Genomic DNA, 19,494 nt, shown 5'->3' on the forward strand with positions numbered 1-19,494 from the left:
TTGTCATCTTCCTTTATGCTCCATCAGCCCCTCATTGAGAACTTACTATGTACCAAGTCCTATAATAGCTCCAGGAATACAGTGGTCCTTTCTCGTGGAGTTAGGGGTGAGGGGAAGCAAACAGACATTAAATCTTAAAAATTGTGTAATGTCAAGGTGTGATGTAGTTTCAAAGAAGTACATTTGGGCCACAAGGAAGAGTTGGGGTGTGCACGGGAAGGAGAGGGGAACCATGGAGGTGCCAACAATCATGATCTCTCCCACGAGCATAGCCATATCCTCCTACAACTGGACTACCACGTTGACTCTAAACATTCTCATTGGTTTTTTTTTTAATAATTATTTTAGCCTCATCCAAAGCAACCATCACAAAAATCACAGTTTTCATTTTCTTATATTCACTACATATATAACTCCTAAAATTAAAAACTATGTATCTGTTCCAATAAGCTCCACTGTCATTGTAGGACACTGCTAGCCACTGTTCCTGATAAATTGCCTCGAAGACCCTCTGCCTAAAGGTGCATTTCTACCACGAACCCCCCATCCTGTTCTGAACACCACTCCCCCCCGCCACCAGCACCCTTCCCCTTCCTATTCCCCCCCTTGCACAGCTAGCTCTGAGCAAATGTCCCCCACAGAGAACCCACCCCCTCTCCCAGACTCCATGCCCCACCTCTTTTCCTGGGAACCTTTGAGACCCAGGGCCCACTTCGAGCCCCCCTTCCCATTGCCTCTCTGGCAAGAGTAAGGTCAGGGTTCCCTCCTCCCTGTCTTCTTTTAACGTCCCCATTGATCCAGTGGCCACAGATTCTCATCATGTCTTCTCGGCAAGAGTTTCTCAATATAACTTTCTTATGTTTTTTAAATTATTCAAGTAATATATTAATACATTCACATTCATTTAATTAACTTAAAAATAGGTATTGAGGACCTATTGTAGGCTAGACACTGTTCTAGATGCTAGGGATGCAGCCATGAATGAAAAGACAAAAATCCTTGCCTTCATGGAGTCATAGTGAGATGCAAGTGAGATGGGCTATAAGCAAGGGAAAAAAAGGAGACATGTTCTATGACTTTAAGTATTTTTTTCTGGGAGGAGGGGAAGCTACTTTAGACAGGTCAGGGAAGGCCTCTCTGAGGAGGCAGACCTGAAAAATGAGATGGGATCAGATGGACAAAAGGGAACAAAAAGGCAGAGCTTATTCGCTTTATCATCTTGGGCAAGTGCAAAGGCTCTGAGGCCAAAATGAAAGGAAGCCAAGGACTGTAAAGGGGCAACTGAGGATAATAAGCAATGTATGGGAACAGGAGGATGAGGTTGGAGAGATAGACAGGGCCGCTCTGAGGGTGTGGGTTGTTTTTTTTTTAAGGGCTAAAGTATCATTTATTTCTCTGGCTGTAATATTCTCACAAATTTAAGTATGAGTCAAAATGATGTGTCTTTTAGAATTACATTAGGTTACTTGTGAAAACTTTGTAACCACTAAAGGGCTGACATCCAGATATATTCACATTAAGTATAGAGATGTGGGCTTTGATTAAAGTTTCTTGAGTAGAAAGAGAAAATAATTTATGATCCTTTTTTTGACATTGGTTACTGCTTTTACTTTACATAGTACATGACTGGTCTTGCAGAAATATAACCGTGAAGAGGCCTGGTCTTCATATAGGATACCCGAGCTGTTCTACATCAAATGTCCTCCAAGAAATTCTCTAATCATTATTCCCCTCCCTTTCAATATGATGTCTATTATTATGTATTTATTCATCCCTTACTCTGGACCAGACACTGTATCAGAGGGTGTGGGTTTTATTCTGAGGGTGATGGATTAAAAGATTCCACTAATCCAGACCTTGGAAGCTTTCCATGTACAGACAGTTCTTGACCTGCAATGGTTCAACTTATGATTTTTTAACTTTACAATGGTTTGACAGTGATATGCATTCAGTAGAAAAACTTTGAATTTTGATCTTTTCCCAGGCTAGCGATCTGTAATGATGCTGGGCAGTGGCAGCGAGCCACAGCTCCCGGTCAACCGTGCAGTCACAAGGCTGAACAACCAATACACTTACAACCGTTCTGCTCCCAGACAACCATTCTGCTTTTCACTTTCAGTGCAGTATTCAATAGATTACATGAGACATCCAACACGTTATTATAAAATAGGCTTGGTGTTAGATGATTTTGCCCAACTGTAAACTAACATAAGTGTTCTGAGCACGTTTAAGGTAGGCTACGCTTAGCTATGACATTCATTAGGTTAGGTGTTTCGACTTAATGATATTTTCAACCATCGATGGGTTTATCCAGGTGTTACCCCATTGTAAGTCCAAGGAAGGGCAGGGCTGTATTTTGATACATGCAGGTGCATATACACCTGTTGATTTTTATCTGCTCTTCAGGCCTTTGCACATGCTGTTCTCTCTTACTAAAATGCTGTTCTCCCACCCCTACCCCTATCATGTGATACTCTTCAGCCATTGGAAGTTCCCCTTTTCTCTACCTCCTCAACAGGGAGCCCTCTAAGCGGAAGTGCTTCATCCATTCTGGTTGGATGGAGGCAACCATCAGAGCTTGGCACAGAGGCAACCTGGGAAATGCTTGTTGACTGACTGCTTGACAGATGGAACAACTGAATGAGCTTTCAGGGATATAGACCCTACCTCCAGCAGGCTCTCCAGTCAGGCTGCCCCCTGCTCCAAACTTTCCACTCACCTCCATCTCTTCCTCCACCAAAATCTATCAGTCCTATGTCACATTCCCTTAGGGCCAACACGTTGGCACTGAACTGAATCCAATCACAGTTTAGAGACTCCTGCGGTAAGTAATGTGGCAATTCCAGGGGTGGAGCCAAGCAGGGAAGAGGGAAAGTCTGGGAAACGCCCAGTGTTCCCATTCACAGTGAGTGCACCAGCCACCCCAGAAAAGTTAACTTCTCCATGGTGAGGGGAGAAATCATGAGCAGCTTCAACCAGACTCCCAGCCTTAAGTGGAAGAAACTAAGGACACACAAAGCAACGCTGGACCCTGACATCTTGTTAGGTTCATTGGTATAGGTAGGAGGCAGCAAAGTGTGGTGGTTGTTATGGGATGAATTGTGCCCCCCACCATTCATATGTTGATATCTTAATCCCTACTACTCAGAGCAGTGTTTGGAGATAGGGCCTTTAAAGAGGTAATTAAGGTTAAGTGAGGGCACATAGGTGGACCTTAATCCAATATGACGGGTGTTCTTAAAAGAAGAGGGGATTTGGATGTACACATAGACTGAGGGGTGACCATGTGAGGACACAGTGAGAAGGCAGCCATCTGCAAGCCAAGGAGAGATGCCTCAAAAGAAAGCAAACCTACAGACACCTTGATCTTGGACTTCTAGCCTCCAGAGTTGTGAGAAAATAAACGTCTGTTGTTTAAGCCACCCAGTTCATGGTATTTTGTTATGGAGGCCCTAGCAAATGAATACAGTGGATAAGATCAAAGATTCTGGAGCAAGGGGCTGAATTCCAATCCAGGATCCACCACTTATTAGCGAAATCATCTTAAGCAAGTTATTTTGTTTCTCTGCCTTAGTTCCCATCAGTTAAGTGGGCATAATTATAGTACCTACCTCATACGGTTGCTATGAGAATGAAATGGTTAATAAAGCACTTAGGAAACAACTCCTGACATACAGTTAATAATCTGTAGGTGCTCATTAAATAAATAAATTCAATTTCACTGGGCAAAGGTGAAGAAATAGGCCAAACCCTGAGGAACTCAGAGTTATATACCATTAAAAAGGGTCACCAGGGGGCTTCCCTGGTGGCGCAGTGGTTGAGAATCTGCCTGCCAATGCAGGGGACACGGGTTCGAGCCCTGGTCTGGGAAGATCCCACATGCCGCGGAGCAACTGGGCCCGTGAGCCACAACTACTGAGCCTGCGCGTCTGGAGCCTGTGCTCCGCAACAAGAGAGGCCGCGATAGTGAGAGGCCCGCGCACCGCGATGAAGAGTGGCCCCCGCTTGCCGCAACTAGAGAAAGCCCTTGCACAGAAACGAAGACCCAACACAGCCAAAAATTTAAAAAAAATAATTAAAAAGGGTCACCAGGGGACTTCCCTGGCGGTCCAGTGGTTAAGACTCCGCACTTCCAATGCCAGGGGTGCGGGTTCAATCCCTGGTCAGGGAACTAAGATCCCACATGCCATGAGGTGCAGCCGAAAAAGTATTTTAAAAGGTGGGGGAGGGCACCAGGCAATGGTAAGTGTTCCCATATGGTGACTCTTTACCCCGGGCTCCCTGAGGGCAGAAATTTCTTAATATCTGTGAGAAAGGGCTTAGCAAAAGAGTGCACTCAGGAAGTACTTCCCAAACCAAATAGTTTCCAAACACCCTTTCCTAATGCTGGGCCATGTGTCAGGGATTGGTGACTGATTCTTCATGGGAGTATCAGGTGATGTTTCTAGAAGTTCTGTTTGGTTCCTTCTCAAATTTTCCATGTTTAAAAAAAATAATTTTCTGTTTTCTGTAGCTATTTTCTAACTTTAAATCTTGTATGCACAATTTTTTAAAACCTGTGGCTGTGAATTACAGTACCTGAAGTCTGTGTTTATCTGTTCCTCCCATCTGTTGTATCTATTTTTTCTTCGTGAAGTCTTGGGTTCCTAGTTATCTCTGACTGTGTGCTGGTCTCACCTTGAAAAATTATTTGTGGTGGTTCCCTGAAGGCAAAGATATTGATAAATGTGCCCTCTTCAGAGAGACTTTGCATTTGCTTTTGTCAAAGGTTTGGGGGCACTTCCAGTCACTTCCAATGATAACTAGGGGCAATCCAGTTGTTACTTCAAACTAGGTTCCCAGTTTATGGCACAAAAGGACTCATCAATGGTCACAACTCCCTAAGAAAGAGCTTTAAAATATTCCCCTTTCCTTTTCCTCCAACTGTTCTGCTCAGTATCAAGGCAACCTTTTCTGAACTCCCTTGGGGCTTGTGGTGTGGCGTGTGCAGCTTCATATCACATTAAACTCGAGGGTGAGACCCTTGGGGTCTCAGCCTAATGTGAGGAGATTCTTCTATTAGACTCCCCACCTTGGACAGGCCCTGGACTTTCACTTCTGTCCCTCTTGCCCTCTGTGGTTGATGAACTGAAACCCACAGGTTCAATATTAGCAAAAGCCCTCATGTCATAAGTAGCTTTGGTGCTCCAATATTCCAATCTTCTTGTTAAATATCTGATTACCAGCTTTCACCTAATAATTGGCCTGAGCATTCCCCAGGCTTTTAAGCATTTCAGTGTTTTTCAGAGGATATTCTTATATTTTATCTAATGTTGCTATTTTCAGGGGGAAGATTAACTGAATAAATTAGTCCACAATTACCCCCTGCAAAAATAAAATCCAGTAGTAATGATAAAATAGGCCCAGCATAATTCCTCCTCACTGACCTCTGACCACATCCTCTGACACTGACCCAGGCAATAATGTCACAGATAAATACCAGATGGCCCATGTACCAGGGGACACCCTCACAAATCACAGCCACCACTCAGTGTGTAACTGTTATCCAGGAACAACTCCACACAGTGACATCATACATAAATGTCACCCCTCAATGTTCTGGGAGATAACCCAGAACTATATTGCTCAACCAGCCTATGTTGGGCACCTGCCATGTGCTAAGTACTGGAGTTACAGCAGAAAACAAGACAGACAAGGTTTCTGCCCTCATGGAATTTACCGTCTGGTAGGGGCAGTGGACAATGAACATGTAGCAAATAAATAATTTCAAAGAGTGTAAAGTTCTATGAAGGAAATAAAAGAGGGTAATGAGTCAGAGAGTGGTCAGTGCTACTTTAGATGGGATATCTGGGAAGACCTCTCTGAGGAGGTGGCATTTCAGCTGAAACCTGAAGGTTGAGAAGGAGCCAGCTATGGGAAGAACTTGGGGTGACGCATACGAGGCAGGGAAATCGAAGTGCAAAGGCGCTGAGGCAGGAGCGTCACGCTCGAGGAACAGCAAGGAGGCTAGTTTTGCTGGAGAGGAGTGACCTAGGAGGCAAGTGACGGGAGGAGGGGAGACTGTGGGAATGAGGTTAGAGAGGGAAGCAGGGGCCAGATCATACAGAGTCTTCTCTTGGCGGGCCGTGGGAAGGAGTTTGGTTTTTAAGAATAAATGGAAACCCAAAGGGTGCCAAGGCATTTATGGTCTGAGAAGATCGCTATGATCAGTGTTAACAAATCAGAACTGTCATGTGTAAAGATAAGGCCTGGCTCTCCGCAGTGCCACCATCCCAACTCTAGGGAGGGCGGCTCCTCTTTCAGGAAACTTCCTTCCAAGCTCCCAGGTGACAGACCTCTCTCCAAGCCCGAGAGAAACATGCTTTCTGATTGGACAAATCCAGGAGCATGTTTCTAACCTTCTTTAAGTCGAATCGGGCAGACCCCACTGTGACTGATTACAAGCTCTCCCTCTCTTCCAATCAGACCGCTATTCGGGAGTGTGCTTGCGTCCCATTCCCCTGGTGAGATGAGTGAGTCCTGTGATTGGCTCTCCTTGTATGAGTGACAGCAGACGCATCTTATGGGCGCAAAGACGCGGCTGCGCTGCCCGGCACTGTCCGGCGCTGAGGGTTGTGCAGGAGGAACCCGGAGCAGTCAGGGCGGCAGTCCTGCTCGGTGCCCGCCACCCCGCGCACCGCCCGCACTATGGCCGCCCCGCCGCAGCTGCGGACTCTGCTCCTTGCGATCAACGCACTGTTGCGCAAGCGCCGCTACCACGCAGCGTTGTCCATGCTTAAGGGCTTCCGGAACGGGGCTGTGTGAGTCGGGCGGTGGGGCGGGGCAGGGGCTGAAGGACCGATCTGATGGGGTCGGAGAAGCGGGTTCCGGGGCCGGCGCCGCCGCGCTGTGCGCCCCTGAGCAGCCCTAGTGTGTCCCTAGGTCTCTCGGTGTCCAATATCGGCGCAGTGGGCGCTGGATTTTGGGTTCCGAGCGCCTTCTGAGCTGGGGCTCCCACTACGCTGTTTCTGGGTCTTCCGTGCTTTGCAACCTGGACCTCTTGCCTGGACTGCCTCCCATGCAGCCCCTGTCTCCCTTCATTTGGGCCCAGTTTCCCCTCTTTCGCCGCTGTGTGCCCTTGGGTCTAATGGGAAGCTGGACTCTGGCCTCTAGCCAGCCGGCGGCCCTGCCTCTCTGTGCTCCCTCCATTAAGCTGCGCGTGGGCTTTCATGCCGCTTCTCAATTCTCTTTTGTAAGTCCCTTCTGGCACAGGGGACTCCTGATAAGCCTCAGTCGTGATGTAAATGAAGCTGCAAATATTTGCTGAGCAAATTGAAGACCTGCAGAAGAGGTCTTGGGGTCATTTCCCCTGGCTGGTGCCAGGACGGGAGCTCAGCTTCCTTTAAACTTCATGCATAACAGCTATCATTTATTGAGAGCCTACTGTGCCAGAACTGGGGACGCATCAGAGAACAAACGGAAGATCTGCGTGCTCTTGAAGTTGGCATTTTAGTGGCAGCATGGCATGGTTGTGTGGATGTGACCACCTTGGTTTGAATCCTGGTGCCCCTTACCTGCATGATCTTGAGCAAGTCTTTTAGCCTCTCTAAGCCTCAATTTCTATACAATGGGGCTGATAATAGTACTTATATACTGTCAGAGGCTTGAGTCAGTATGTGTGAAATGCTTAGCACAGTGCCTGGTATGTATATAACTGTTGGCTGCTGTAATTATTGTTCTATTCACATGGATGTCTGACTGGCTCACTCCTTCACCTTGTTCAGGCCTCTGATTGTCACCTCCTCAATGAAGCCATCCCTGAACTTCCCACCTCCTTCCCTACTGAATTTTTCTCCATAATACTTACCACCATCTGACACTAAGTAGTTCACTTATGTATCCTGTTTTTCTATTGTCTTTCTCACTGGAAAGTGAGCTTCATGGTGATGCCAAAAATCTTGGCTCTCAGTGCACCAATGCCAAACAGAAACAGACAGAGATTTGGAGGAAAAGAAGAAGCATTATTCTTTGCCAGGCAAAGGGGAAACACAGCCAGCTAGCACCTCAAGAACTGTGCCCCCCTTCTCTGGGGAATAAGGGCAAGGTTATATAGCCGGGCCTCCTGGTCTGGTAGGTGATAAGGCTCAAAGTAATTAAGGTCTTGCATTTATCTTCTTCTTGCCTTATTTCCAAACAGTCACAGCTGGCCTCAGGCAGCCTGGTAATTGGGTCTGTTTGGTAATTGGGTCTGTTGGCCTCTGGGTTGTAGGCTTGCGACCTTCTTTCTGAAATGCAGAGGTTACAAGGGTTGATTTGCTACAAGGGAGTGCAGGGAGTGTAAATACCAGGTGCAGGATGTAATTCACACGTGGGATCAGAGAGTGTTAGGGGCAGGGTATAATTAACACAGAGTTAGGGACTGATAGGTACAGGATGTAATTCACATAGTGTCAGAGAATGTTAGAGGTTAGCTTTGTGAAGGACAAATCTAGTTACAGACACTACAGATTAGTAACAGTTAAAATAAAACTAGGATTGATTAACTCTTTCAGGCCTGTTTATGCTGTTTCCCCAGGCTGTTCATTGTTACTTTATTTTCCTTGTCTGTCAGAAAAGTCTCATTTCTATTTTTGCTGCAACAATGGGGACAGAAAGTTTAATCTATTTTGTTCCTTGCTATATTCCTAGTACCTGGTACATAGCAGGCTCTCAAATATTTACTGAATGAATGAATGTGCAAGGTAGGAATTGCCATTGTCCCCATTTTCTGGATGAGAAGACTGTGGCTCAGAGGGGAAGATTCATTGCTCATGGTCAAGTCAGGGTCGGAGCCAGGATTCAAACCCAAGGATACCTGATCTCAATGCCAGGCTCTTGGCTTCCATGGGCACCCAGAGTCAGGGAGAAGGTGGTTCCCCCTGGGTCTGGCCAGATCATATCAGTCATGCTTTGGTGTGATCAGGGTGGGGTGGGCCCTGAGATAACATCAGTGGGCCCAGGCCCATCTGTAAGGACCTGGAGTCAAAGTGGGGAGACTGATGATTAAATTACCATGGCAATACCAGATGATCAGGAATGCTTTACAGAGGAGGTGATGGTGCCATTTTGAAGGTTGAGTTGGAATTTGCTGTGGGTGATAAGGGCATCTCAGGCAGAGGGAATGGTTTGAACAAAGGCCTGGAGGTGGAAAAGAATGTGCTGTTTGTCAAGAGAGGCCATCCATTCAGGGAGGCCGACTTGGATGACTGAGAACTGAGACGTATGAACTGTGTAAAATGTAACTCATTTTGATGCTCTACTCCTAAATATATCAATGTGCATCTCTGAAAATAAGAGCATTTTCCTATATGGCTAGATTATCATGATTACATTTAAGAAATTAATCATAATCCTATAATGTTGACTGCTGTCCAGTTGATAGACAAATTGTTCCAGTTGTCCCCTAAATGTCCTCTATAGCAAGTTTGTCTAGACCAGGATCTTCCAGGATATCACACTGTACCTGCATATCCTTTAAATCCTTTTTAATCCAGGGCATCCCATTTTTCAAGATGCAGAGTGATCCTGTGAGTGGTAGTAAACTCACCTGAGTTTGAGGAGTTTGGGTAGGGGGCCAAGCAGATGTAGGGAGTTGGGGGCATTGTCCTGCTTGTGTCTGTGGTATAAGGAAGGACCCTTTTAGCCCTGGCCAGCTGGAGGAGGCCAAGGGTCTCTTTATTCAGGGGAAAGAGACATGACTTTGGAGGAGGTGGGGCAGAGAGCTTGCTGGGGCCAGGATGGGGGCCCTGCCCACAGCTAGGCAGTGAGAAAATAAGCCATTCAGTGTGGCCACCACTACAGTAACACTGCTGTCACTTGATCACATTTTTTATTTGACTTATTTTCTGAAAATTAGGTAGCATATTCACAAAAGGCATAAAAAGTTAGAACTTTTTAGAAGTTTACACACCTTGCTCTAACCAAGCATAGAGCACATATAGAGCCACCTCGTTCTTGTACAGCTGTGTGGTATTCATTCCACTGACTGCTGGGTCCATTATTTGTTTACCCAGTAGCCCTCTGTGGATGGACACATGTTTGCTCTCAGTCTTTGCTGTTTCAAGCAAGCCTCACAGATACTCATATGACAACAATATGGGGCTCATGACAGTTGTCTCAAGGAGGCTGCCAAAGATTTTTAGACCTTGTAGCCTGGTAAGATTGGGGCCAGACAGCAGGAGAACTTGGTGGGGTGAGGGGAAGTCCAATAAAGAAGAAAAAGAAAGGCAGAGACACTAATACTGGTTGAATTAGGAACTTTTACATGTGCTATGTCCTTAACTGCCAGAAGCAACTCTGAAATGGAGAATACTTTTAACTGACAGGAGAAGGGAGGCTCAGAGATGTTAAATGATTTATCCAAGTATATACAGCAAAACAGGACAGGGCTTTGGCACCAAATATTATTTCCTTTGTACTACCCACTTTGGTTTGGGTTTTTTTTTTTTGGCCACACCACGTGGCATGCGGGATCTTAGTTCCTCCACCAGGGATCGAACCCGCACTGCCTGCATTGGGAGTGCGGAGTCTTAACCACTGGACTGACAGGGAAGTCCCTGTACTACCCACTTTGAACCCAGATCTAACTTGAAAGCCAGCATTATTTTCTCTCCCAAAATGATGTCAGGATTAGGGATGGGGAGGGGGCACAGGGAGTCAGAAAGAAACTGTGATTCAGTGGTGCTGTAGTAACTGTTTTCTTTTGTTTCTACAGCTATGGAGCCAAAATCCGGGCCCCTCACGCACTGGTCATGACCTTTCTCTTCCGGAGTGGCAGGTACCCATCCCCTCTGCACACCCTTCAAACTGGGAGAGAATGTGGTCACCCCTCAGTGCCAGGACTGTTGCAGTAGCTTCCTAACTGGGTCTAACCTGTCTGCACCACCACCTCCTAAAGCACAAGTCTGATTCTATTATCCCATCTCGAAAGTTCCCCTGGCTCCTCACTGTCCTCCAGAGAAGCCCAGCTTCCAGGTGTGGCCTTCAAGTCCCTCTGCAACCTGACCTCAGGGGCATCCCCCCGACTCCCCCACGTCCACCCTGGGGTGCCCTTGGCACCAAGACTCACTGCCATTCATTCATGTGCCACATGTGGTTCTACCTCCTTACATTTCTCATGCAGTACCCCTCACCAGGAATGCCCTTTCCTCTTCCACCCCACCTTTATTTCCTTCCTAGCAACCCATACCAGTTCTCTGAGGATCACTTTTTCAGGAAAACTGTTCACGACCTACCTTCTGCCCTTGTTCAGACTTCTTGGCCTTCCTCTGATCTCCCATAACTTCCCTCAAGAAACTTCTCAGAAATCACTTTGTGGTCTAGTTTTTAATGTATGTAGCCTCATCTGGAGCTTATAAGAATCACACATGGGGGACTTCCCTGGTGGCTCAGTGGTTAAGAATCCGCCTTCCAATGCAGGGGACGCAGGTTCAGTCTCTGGTCAGGGAACTAGATCCCATGTGCATGCCGCAACTAAGAGTTTGCATGACACAACTAAGGAGGCTGCAGGCTGTAACTAAGGAGCACATGTGCCACAACTAAGGAGCCAGTGAGCTGCAACTAAGGAGCCCGTGGGCCACAACTAAGGAGCCCGTGAACCGCAACTGAGGAGCACACATGCTGCAACTAAGGAGCCCGCCTGCCACAGCTAAGACCTGGCACAACCAAAAAAAAAAGAATCACACGTGGACACCCTATTACTCAAATCCAGCTTGTGAGATTTTTTCTATTTTTTTTTTTTTTTGGCCATGCTGCACAGCATGCGGGATTTTAGTTCCCCCACCAGGGATCAAACCTGCGTCCCCTGCAGTGGAAGCATGGAGTCTTAACCACTGGACCACCAAGGAAGTCCCTGTAAGATCTTTTCTTTATGTATTTTTCCTTTTTATTTATTTATTTATTTTTATTTATTTATTATTTTTGGCTGTGTTCGGTCTTCGTTGCTGCGCACGGGCTTTCTCTAGTTGCGGCGAGTGGGAGCTACCCTTCGTTGCAGCACGCGGGCTTCTCATCGCAGTGGCTTTTCTTGTTGCAGGGTACGGGCTCTAGAGCGGGCGGGCTTCAGTAGATGCAGCGCATGGGCTCAGTAGTTGTGGCTTGTGGGCTCTAGAGCACAGGCTTAGTAGTTGTGGCGCACGGGCTTAGTTGCTCCGCGGCATGTGGGATCTTCCCGGACCAGGGCTCGAACCTGTGTCCCCTGCATTGGCAGGCGGATTCTTAACCACTGCGTCACCAGGGAAGCCCTGTATTTTTCCTTTTTTAAATTTATTTTTGTTTTAGTTTTTGCCCTCCGAATCATTTTTTTAAATTGAACTCATTCATTCATTCAGTAAATATTTATTGAGCATGTGCCAGACACTCAAAGATTATTATTGTTATTTTTTAATAAATTTATTTATTTTTATTTATTTATTTTTGGCTGCACTGGATCTTCGTTGCTGCGCGTGGGCTTTCTCTAGCTGTGGCAAGCAGGGGCTACTCTTCGTTGCCGTGCACAGGCTTCTCATTGCGGTGGCTTCTCTTGTGGCGGAGCGTGGGCTCTAGGGCGCCCAGGCTTCAGTAGTTTTGGCGTGCTGGCTCAGTAGTTGTGGCTCGCGGTCTCTAGAGCACAGGTTTGGTAGTTGTGGCGCACGGGCTTAGTTGCTCCGCAGCATGTGGGGTCTTCCCGGACCAGGGCTGGAACCCGTGTCCCCTGCATTGGCAGGCAGATTCTCAACCACTGTGCCACCAGGGAAGCCCCCAGACACTGTTTTTAGGTGCTGGGGATACAGCAGTGAAAAAAAACAGAGAATGATCACTTCCCTTGTAAAGCTTGCATTCTAGCAAGGAGTAGCAGAAAATAAACATAATAAGGAAAGTATATGGTATGTTAGAAGATTGTATGGGCTGTGGGAAAGAAATATTAGAGCAGGGAAAGAGGGAAAGGGGATCCAGAGTGCTGGAGGAGGGGCAGGCTGCAGAACTAAATAGGGAAGGCCTCAGTGAGAAAGTGACATTCAAGTAAAGACTTGAAGGAGATGGAAGAGTTGGCCAAGTGGGTATCAAGGGAAAGAGTGTTTCAGGCCAAGGGAACAGCCAGTGCAAGGGTCCTGAGGTGGGATCATGCCTGGTGAGTTTGAGGAGGCTGCAGCAGAGGGATGGCAGGGGAGAAAACAAAGAGAGGAAGGTCACAGGGGTAACCTAGGCCCATCCTGTCCAGCTTTAGGTCATAGAGAGGAGTTTGGCTTTTCCTTTAAGGGAAGCAGGAAATTGTTGTAAGAATTTGTATAGGGACATGCCACTATTTGACTTATCTTTTAATAGTGAGAGAGTGAAGAGTTTGCTGCTAGGGGTCAAGGGCAGAAGTAGGTGTAAAGTAGGAGGCTGTGGCAATAATCCAGTTGAGTAACTGTGGTGGCCCAGACCTTGACGGTGGCAGTGGAGGTGAGAGGTGTTCAGATTCTAGAAACATTTTGAAGGGAGGATTAGTGCCAACACTTGACAAGTGGGAAATCCAGCTTGCCTTAGAACTGTCAGTGCTGGGCCCATGTTCCTATGGGGTGAGAACCAGCTGACTCCTGGCTCTCCCCACTCACCTGGCAGACTTCCACAGGTCCCAGAAGACACACTTCAAGATCCTTCTCCAGCCTTGAGGGCCCTTGCGTTTGCCTGCCCCGAACTGATCTCCCAGAATACACTCTGCTCCTCTCCCTGGTTCTCCTCACTGCCCCCTGGTGATTTTTTAAAGATAAATCAAATCATCTGTCCTACTTAAATGTTCGCTTCTCTCAGGATAAAGACAAAACTTAGCACAGCTCCGCCCCTCCCCCACAGCCTTTGCCTCACACATTTTCTGCTCAGGCCTTAATGGTTTCTCTCTGTTCCTTTACTCCCCATTCTCTGTCCCTCCTCGGGACCTTTGCACGCGCTGATCCACTGCCTGGGATGCAACTCCTCTCCCCTCCTGACCTCACTGACTCCTCATTCTTCACACCCCAGGATCATGTCTTGTCAAGGTCAAAGTTTGACCTTTGTGTTGTGATTATTCATTTCATAATTCCCTCTCCCATTAGATCATAAACCTCATGAGGGCAGCGAGCAGATCTCTTTTTTCTCAGACTTGTATCCCCAGATCCAGCACATAGTACATACTCACTCGCTCATTCATTTCTTCACATATTCACTCCAAAAAAATATTTATTGAGCACCTACTATGTGCCAGGCCTTGTACTGGGGGCTGAGGATGAACAAGCCAGATGTAGACACCACTCTCTGGTAGCTTCCATTGGGATGGGGTGGGAGTGGTGGGAGATAATAAGCAAGTATATAAATGTCAGGTGGTGATAAGAGCTATGAAAGACAAGAAAAGTTGGGTAAGGGAACAGAATACGATGGGCGTTCTTTTATGTAGAGTGGTCAGGGAAGACCTCTCGGAGGAAGTGGCGTGGAGTCAAGGCCGGAATCTAGTGAGGGAGCAGCCCCAAGGACGTGGAGCCTAGATGCCCGGGGTTGAATGAGCATCAGCCCATGAGCTCCTTGCCAGGGTCAGTTTTGTGTGCCAGGTGGGTGAGTGCCCTGGGGGCGGCTGGGCCTGCACTCATGGTGGCTCCCTGTGTTTGTGCAGCCTCCGGGAGAAGCTGTGGGCTATCCTGCAGGCCACGTACACCCACTCCCGGAACCTGGCCAGCTTTGTGTTCACTTACAAGGGACTCTGCGCCCTGCAGTCCCACCTCCAGGGCGAGACCTACCAGGTGCACTCATTCGTGGCTGCCTTCCTTGGGGGCGTCCTGGTGTTTGGAAACAACAATAACATCAACAGCCAGGTAAAGGCCCTCTGCTGGATGTGGGTTGGGGAGAGGGGTGGAGGTGGAGCGTGGGACAGGATTCAGGTATAGAGTTGGGGATGGGAGTCAAAGAAGACAAGCTCTTGGTTCCCTTCCATGTCCGAGGGTCTGTGGTTCACCAGTCCCTGTGTGACCTTGGGAAGGTCACTTCCCCCTCAGTTTCCCGCTCTGTTAACCAGGTGCCTTGTTGGAATTCCATGATTCCCAGAATCAATGTGTGTGCAGCTCTCTGGGGCAAAGATTTGAAAAAACAAAACAAAACAAAAACACAAAACACCACCCTGCAGTGAAGTGAGAAAAAAACATGACCCTGGAGTAAGATTTTCATAAAACAAAACTTACTACATTCAAAGAATTGTCTCTTATTCTGTAACTTGCCCTTTTTTCTGGGTTAAAGTTCTGTTTTTTAATGAGGTGATGAAACTAAACGCTAATCGTTGCTGCTGCTCCTGTTTTAGCATCCTTCTTGGGCAATATGAAAGTTGGCAGTCTTTCCAATTTGCCTCCCTCAAATTTCTTAAATATTCTTAAATTATAAAAATAATATTTTATTTTCACATTTTAAATAATGCAAACTAAGCACCCCCTATGTGCCTGGCACACTTCTGGGTGCTTAGGATACATCGTGATACAATTAGAAAATAAACTGGAAAGAAAGTTTCTGTCCCCCACCAACTGTCCAGCCACTGTCCAGAGATAGTCACTTTTTTAAAATTAATTTTTATTGGAGTATAGTTGATTTACAATGTTGTGTTAGTTTCTGCTGCACAGCAAAGTATATCAGTTATACATATACATATAGACAGTCACTTTAACCGTGTATTGTGTAGCCTTTCAGAACTTGTCTGTGCTTGTGTCAGTGTACATAGTAGGAGTTTTCCACCAATGAGATCATACTACGTTTTTTTTCATGTAACAGTGTATCTTGGAGGCCTCTCTTGTCAGTCCATTATCCTTTATAACATCAGTAGAGCCCTCTGCTGATGGGATGGACCAGCCTTGATTTCACAGTCTCCTCTGGATGGACATTTAGGGGCTCTTTAGCCTTTGGCCATCACACACACACACTGCAGTCTACATCTTTGTTCAGACATCTTCCTGTACTTATGTTAGTCTGTCCGTAAGTTCCTAGACATGGAATTGTGGAATCTAAGGATATGAGCATTTTGTATTTTGGGAAAGTTTCCCCAATTTTGTTTTTTTGATAGAAATTTCACTTGTCTGTGAACTTCCAAAGTCTAGGAATCCTGGACACACCCATCTCCTTCCCTCTGCCCTCCTTTCCCTGACCCCTGGCAACAGCTGCTCTGACCTCCATTTCAAAAATGTTATATGATAGACATTTCTCCAAAGAAGACATACAGATGGCCAACAGGCACATGAAAAGATGCTCCACATCGCTAATTATTAGAGAAATGCAAATCAAAACTACAGTGAGGTATCACTTCACACTAGTCAGAATGGCCATCATCAAAAAGTCTACAAATAACAAGTGCTGGAGAGGGTGTGGAGAAAAGGGAACCTTCCTACACTGTTGGTGGGAATGTAAATTGGTGCAGCCACTATGGAGAACAGTATGGAGTTTCCTTAAAAAACTAAAAATAGAATTACCATATGATCCAGCAATCCCACTCCTGGGTGTATATCTGGAAAAGACAAAAACTCTAATTTGAAAAGATACATTCACCCCAATGTTCATAGCAGCACTATTTGTAAGACTGGAAGCAACCTAAATGTCTGTCGACAGATGAATGGATAAAGAAGATGTGGTATATGTATACAATGGAATAGTACTCAGCCATAAAAAAGAACAAAATAATGCCATTTGCAGCAAAATGGATGGACCTAGAGATTATCATACTAAGTGAAATAAGTCAGACAGAGAAAGGCAAATACCGTATGATGTCGCTTATATGTGGAATCTAAAAAAATGATACAAATGAACTTATTTACAAAACAGAAACAGACTCAGAGACATAGAAAACAAATTTATGATTACCAAAGGGGAAGGGGTGGGGGAGGCATAAATTAGGAGTTTGGGATTAACAGATACACACTACTGTGTATAAAATAGATAAACAACAAGGACCTACTGTATAGCACAGGGAACTCTATTCAATATCTTGTAATGACCTTTAATGGAAAAGAATCTGAAAAAAATATATATACATATATATGTATATGTGTGTGTGTATAGCTGAATCACTTTGCTGTACACCTGAAACAAACACAACATTGTAAATCAACTATACTTCAGTTTAAAAAGATGTTATATAAATGGAGTCATTGTAGTATGTAACCTTTGAGGATTGGCTTTTTTCACTCAGCATCATTTCCTGGCAATTCATCCAAGTTATTGTATGTATTAGCTGTTCATTCCTTTTCATTGCTGAGTAGCGTTCCATGGTATGGATATACCTGTTGAAGAACATCTGGGTTGTTTCCAGTCTTTGGCTATTAGGCATGCAGCTACTCAGAACATTCTTGTACGTGTTTTTGGTGAGCATAAGTTTTCACTTCTGGGGTAAACACCCAGGAGTGCAATTGCTGGGTCATATGGTACATACATACTTAGTTTTATAAGAAACTGCTGAAGCATTTCCAGAGTGATTGTACTGTTTTACATTCCTATCAGGAATATATGCGTGATCCAGTTTCTTCACATCCTAGCTGGCATGTGGTTTATTACATTTCAAATTTTAGACATTTTGATAGGTGTATAGTGCTATCTCAGTGTGGTTTTAATTTGCATGTCCCTGATGCCTAGTGAAGTTGAACCTTTTTACATGTGCCTATTTTCCTTCTGTGTAACCTCTTCAGTGAAATAATTGTTTGTGTCTTTTGCCCATTTTCTAACTGGATTGTTTCTTTCTTCACTGTTGAGTTTTGAGAGTTTCTAAAAATATATTCCAGATACTAGTTTTTGTCAGATATGTGTTTGTAAATATTTTCTCCCAGTCGAGCTTTTCTTTTCTACCTCTTCACATGGGCTTTCACAGTGGAAAAATTCTGAGTTTTGATGAAATCCAGTTTATTAATTTTTTTCTTTTATGGATTGCGTTTTTTGTTGTCGAGCTACCTTTTAGTTTCGAGCCATGGAAATATATTCATTTTTCAGATTTTTTAACAAAAAAGAATAATAAATTAAAGCCATAAACAGTCACATTTAAATGCCTGCTACGTAACTGTTTCAAGTCACCCGGCGCGCAGGTGGCGCGCCAGGGTGGCAGAAGGTTCCCGGTGGCTGGGCCCACCTGTAACCCCCACCTCCCTGTCATTCCCTCCCTCAGATCAACATGTACCTGATGTCACGCCTCCTGTTTGCCCTGTGCCGCCTGGGCGTGGGGAAGGGCTACATCCCTGAGCCCAGGTGGGACCCGTTCCCGTTGTTCACCGGGCTACTGTGGGGGCTGGTGCTGTGGCTCTTCGAGTACCACCGGCCCACGCTGCAGCCCTCTCTGCAGTCCTCCATGACCTACCTGTACGAGGACAGCAACGTGTGGCACGACCTCTCGGACTTCCTCATCTACAGCAAGAGGCGCCCGTCCGAGTAACTTGGCCCCAAGGTGCTCATGGAGGCTCCCGCACCCAAGTCACCTCCGGCGGGCTCAGCTCGAGATTGGCTCCATCAGCGAATCATCCCAGGGGATCCGGCCTTTTCAAGACCCGGGGTCTCAGACTCTTTTATTAGCCTGGGGTTCCATTTGCCGAAGTGAAAGCACTGATTTTCAGACCCCATTAGGTACTCTTGAATGGTGGAACGAGCCGCCAGTTCAGGCTGAGGAGCCTTGGGTGTGGTGACAGCTGTGCTGCTGACTCTGTGAGACCAGGGAAAGTCACACCCCACCCTGGGCCTCAGGGGTCATCGCACTCAGAGGAGGGCACTGAAGTCTCTTTCTGGTGGGTATGTTTTCCGACCGTTCTTCTGGAACAGAGGGCTCCTGGCTGGTGGGCAGTGGGTTGCAAATGCGTTTTTAGAAAATATTCAGTTCCTCGTCTTAGGTGTTCTACTGGAGAAGCTCTAGCGTTTCCACTGTCCAATAGAAACACGATGTGAGTCATATACGTGATTGAAATTTTTTTAGTAGCCACATTTTTTAAAAAGTGGAGGGAATTCTCTGGCGGTCCAGTGGTTAGGACTCTGAGCTTTCACTGCTGAGGGCACGGGTTCAATCCCTGGTTGGGGAACTAAGATCCCACAAGTCGTGGGGTGTGGCCAAAAAAAAAAAAAAGGTGGGGAGGAAAGAAGCAGGTGAGATTAACCTTAATCATATCTTTTAACCCAGTATTTCTAAAATATTATCATTTTAACATGTAATAAATATAAAAGTTACTGAGATATTTTACATTCTTTTTTCTTGTAGTAAGTCATCAAAATCAGGTGTGTGTTTTACACTTACAGCATTTCTCAATTTCAACCAGCCACATTTCAAGTGCTTATTAGTAGCCACATGTGGCTACTGGCTACTGTTTTGGATAGCACAGATATAGTATACTCTACCCTCGCAGAAAATTCTAGTGGACAGTGCAGATATAGAGTTAGAAGACGTGGGTTTGAGTCCCCACTCCACCACTGTGTGACCTTGGGGAAGGTTCTTAACTTCTCAGAGGCTCAGTTTCTAGTAAAGTGAGGCTAATCATAGTAATACCTGGT

At 45.9% G+C, this 19,494-nt stretch overlaps 1 protein-coding gene across 2 annotated transcripts; it reads left to right on the forward strand.

The window, feature by feature from the left end:
* The first annotated feature begins 6,603 nt into the window (after positions 1–6,603).
* PXMP4 (peroxisomal membrane protein 4) lies at positions 6,604–19,222 on the forward strand. Of its 2 annotated transcripts, XM_061208794.1 has the most exons (4): positions 6,604–6,800; positions 10,733–10,795; positions 14,621–14,819; positions 18,131–19,221. In XM_061208794.1, exons 1-4 carry the CDS (start codon positions 6,688–6,690, stop codon positions 18,392–18,394), a joined length of 639 nt encoding a protein of 212 aa, XP_061064777.1. In that variant the 5' UTR covers positions 6,604–6,687; the 3' UTR covers positions 18,395–19,221. The 2 variants fall into 2 exon arrangements, with proteins under 2 accessions (XP_061064777.1, XP_061064778.1); XM_061208795.1 differs by lacking the exon at positions 10,733–10,795 and having other exon boundaries at positions 18,131–19,222.
* The last annotated feature ends 272 nt before the right edge of the window (positions 19,223–19,494 follow it).

The sequence above is a fragment of the Eubalaena glacialis genome, chromosome 13 (assembly GCF_028564815.1).
Source record: "Eubalaena glacialis isolate mEubGla1 chromosome 13, mEubGla1.1.hap2.+ XY, whole genome shotgun sequence".
Lineage (NCBI taxonomy): Eukaryota > Metazoa > Chordata > Mammalia > Artiodactyla > Balaenidae > Eubalaena > Eubalaena glacialis.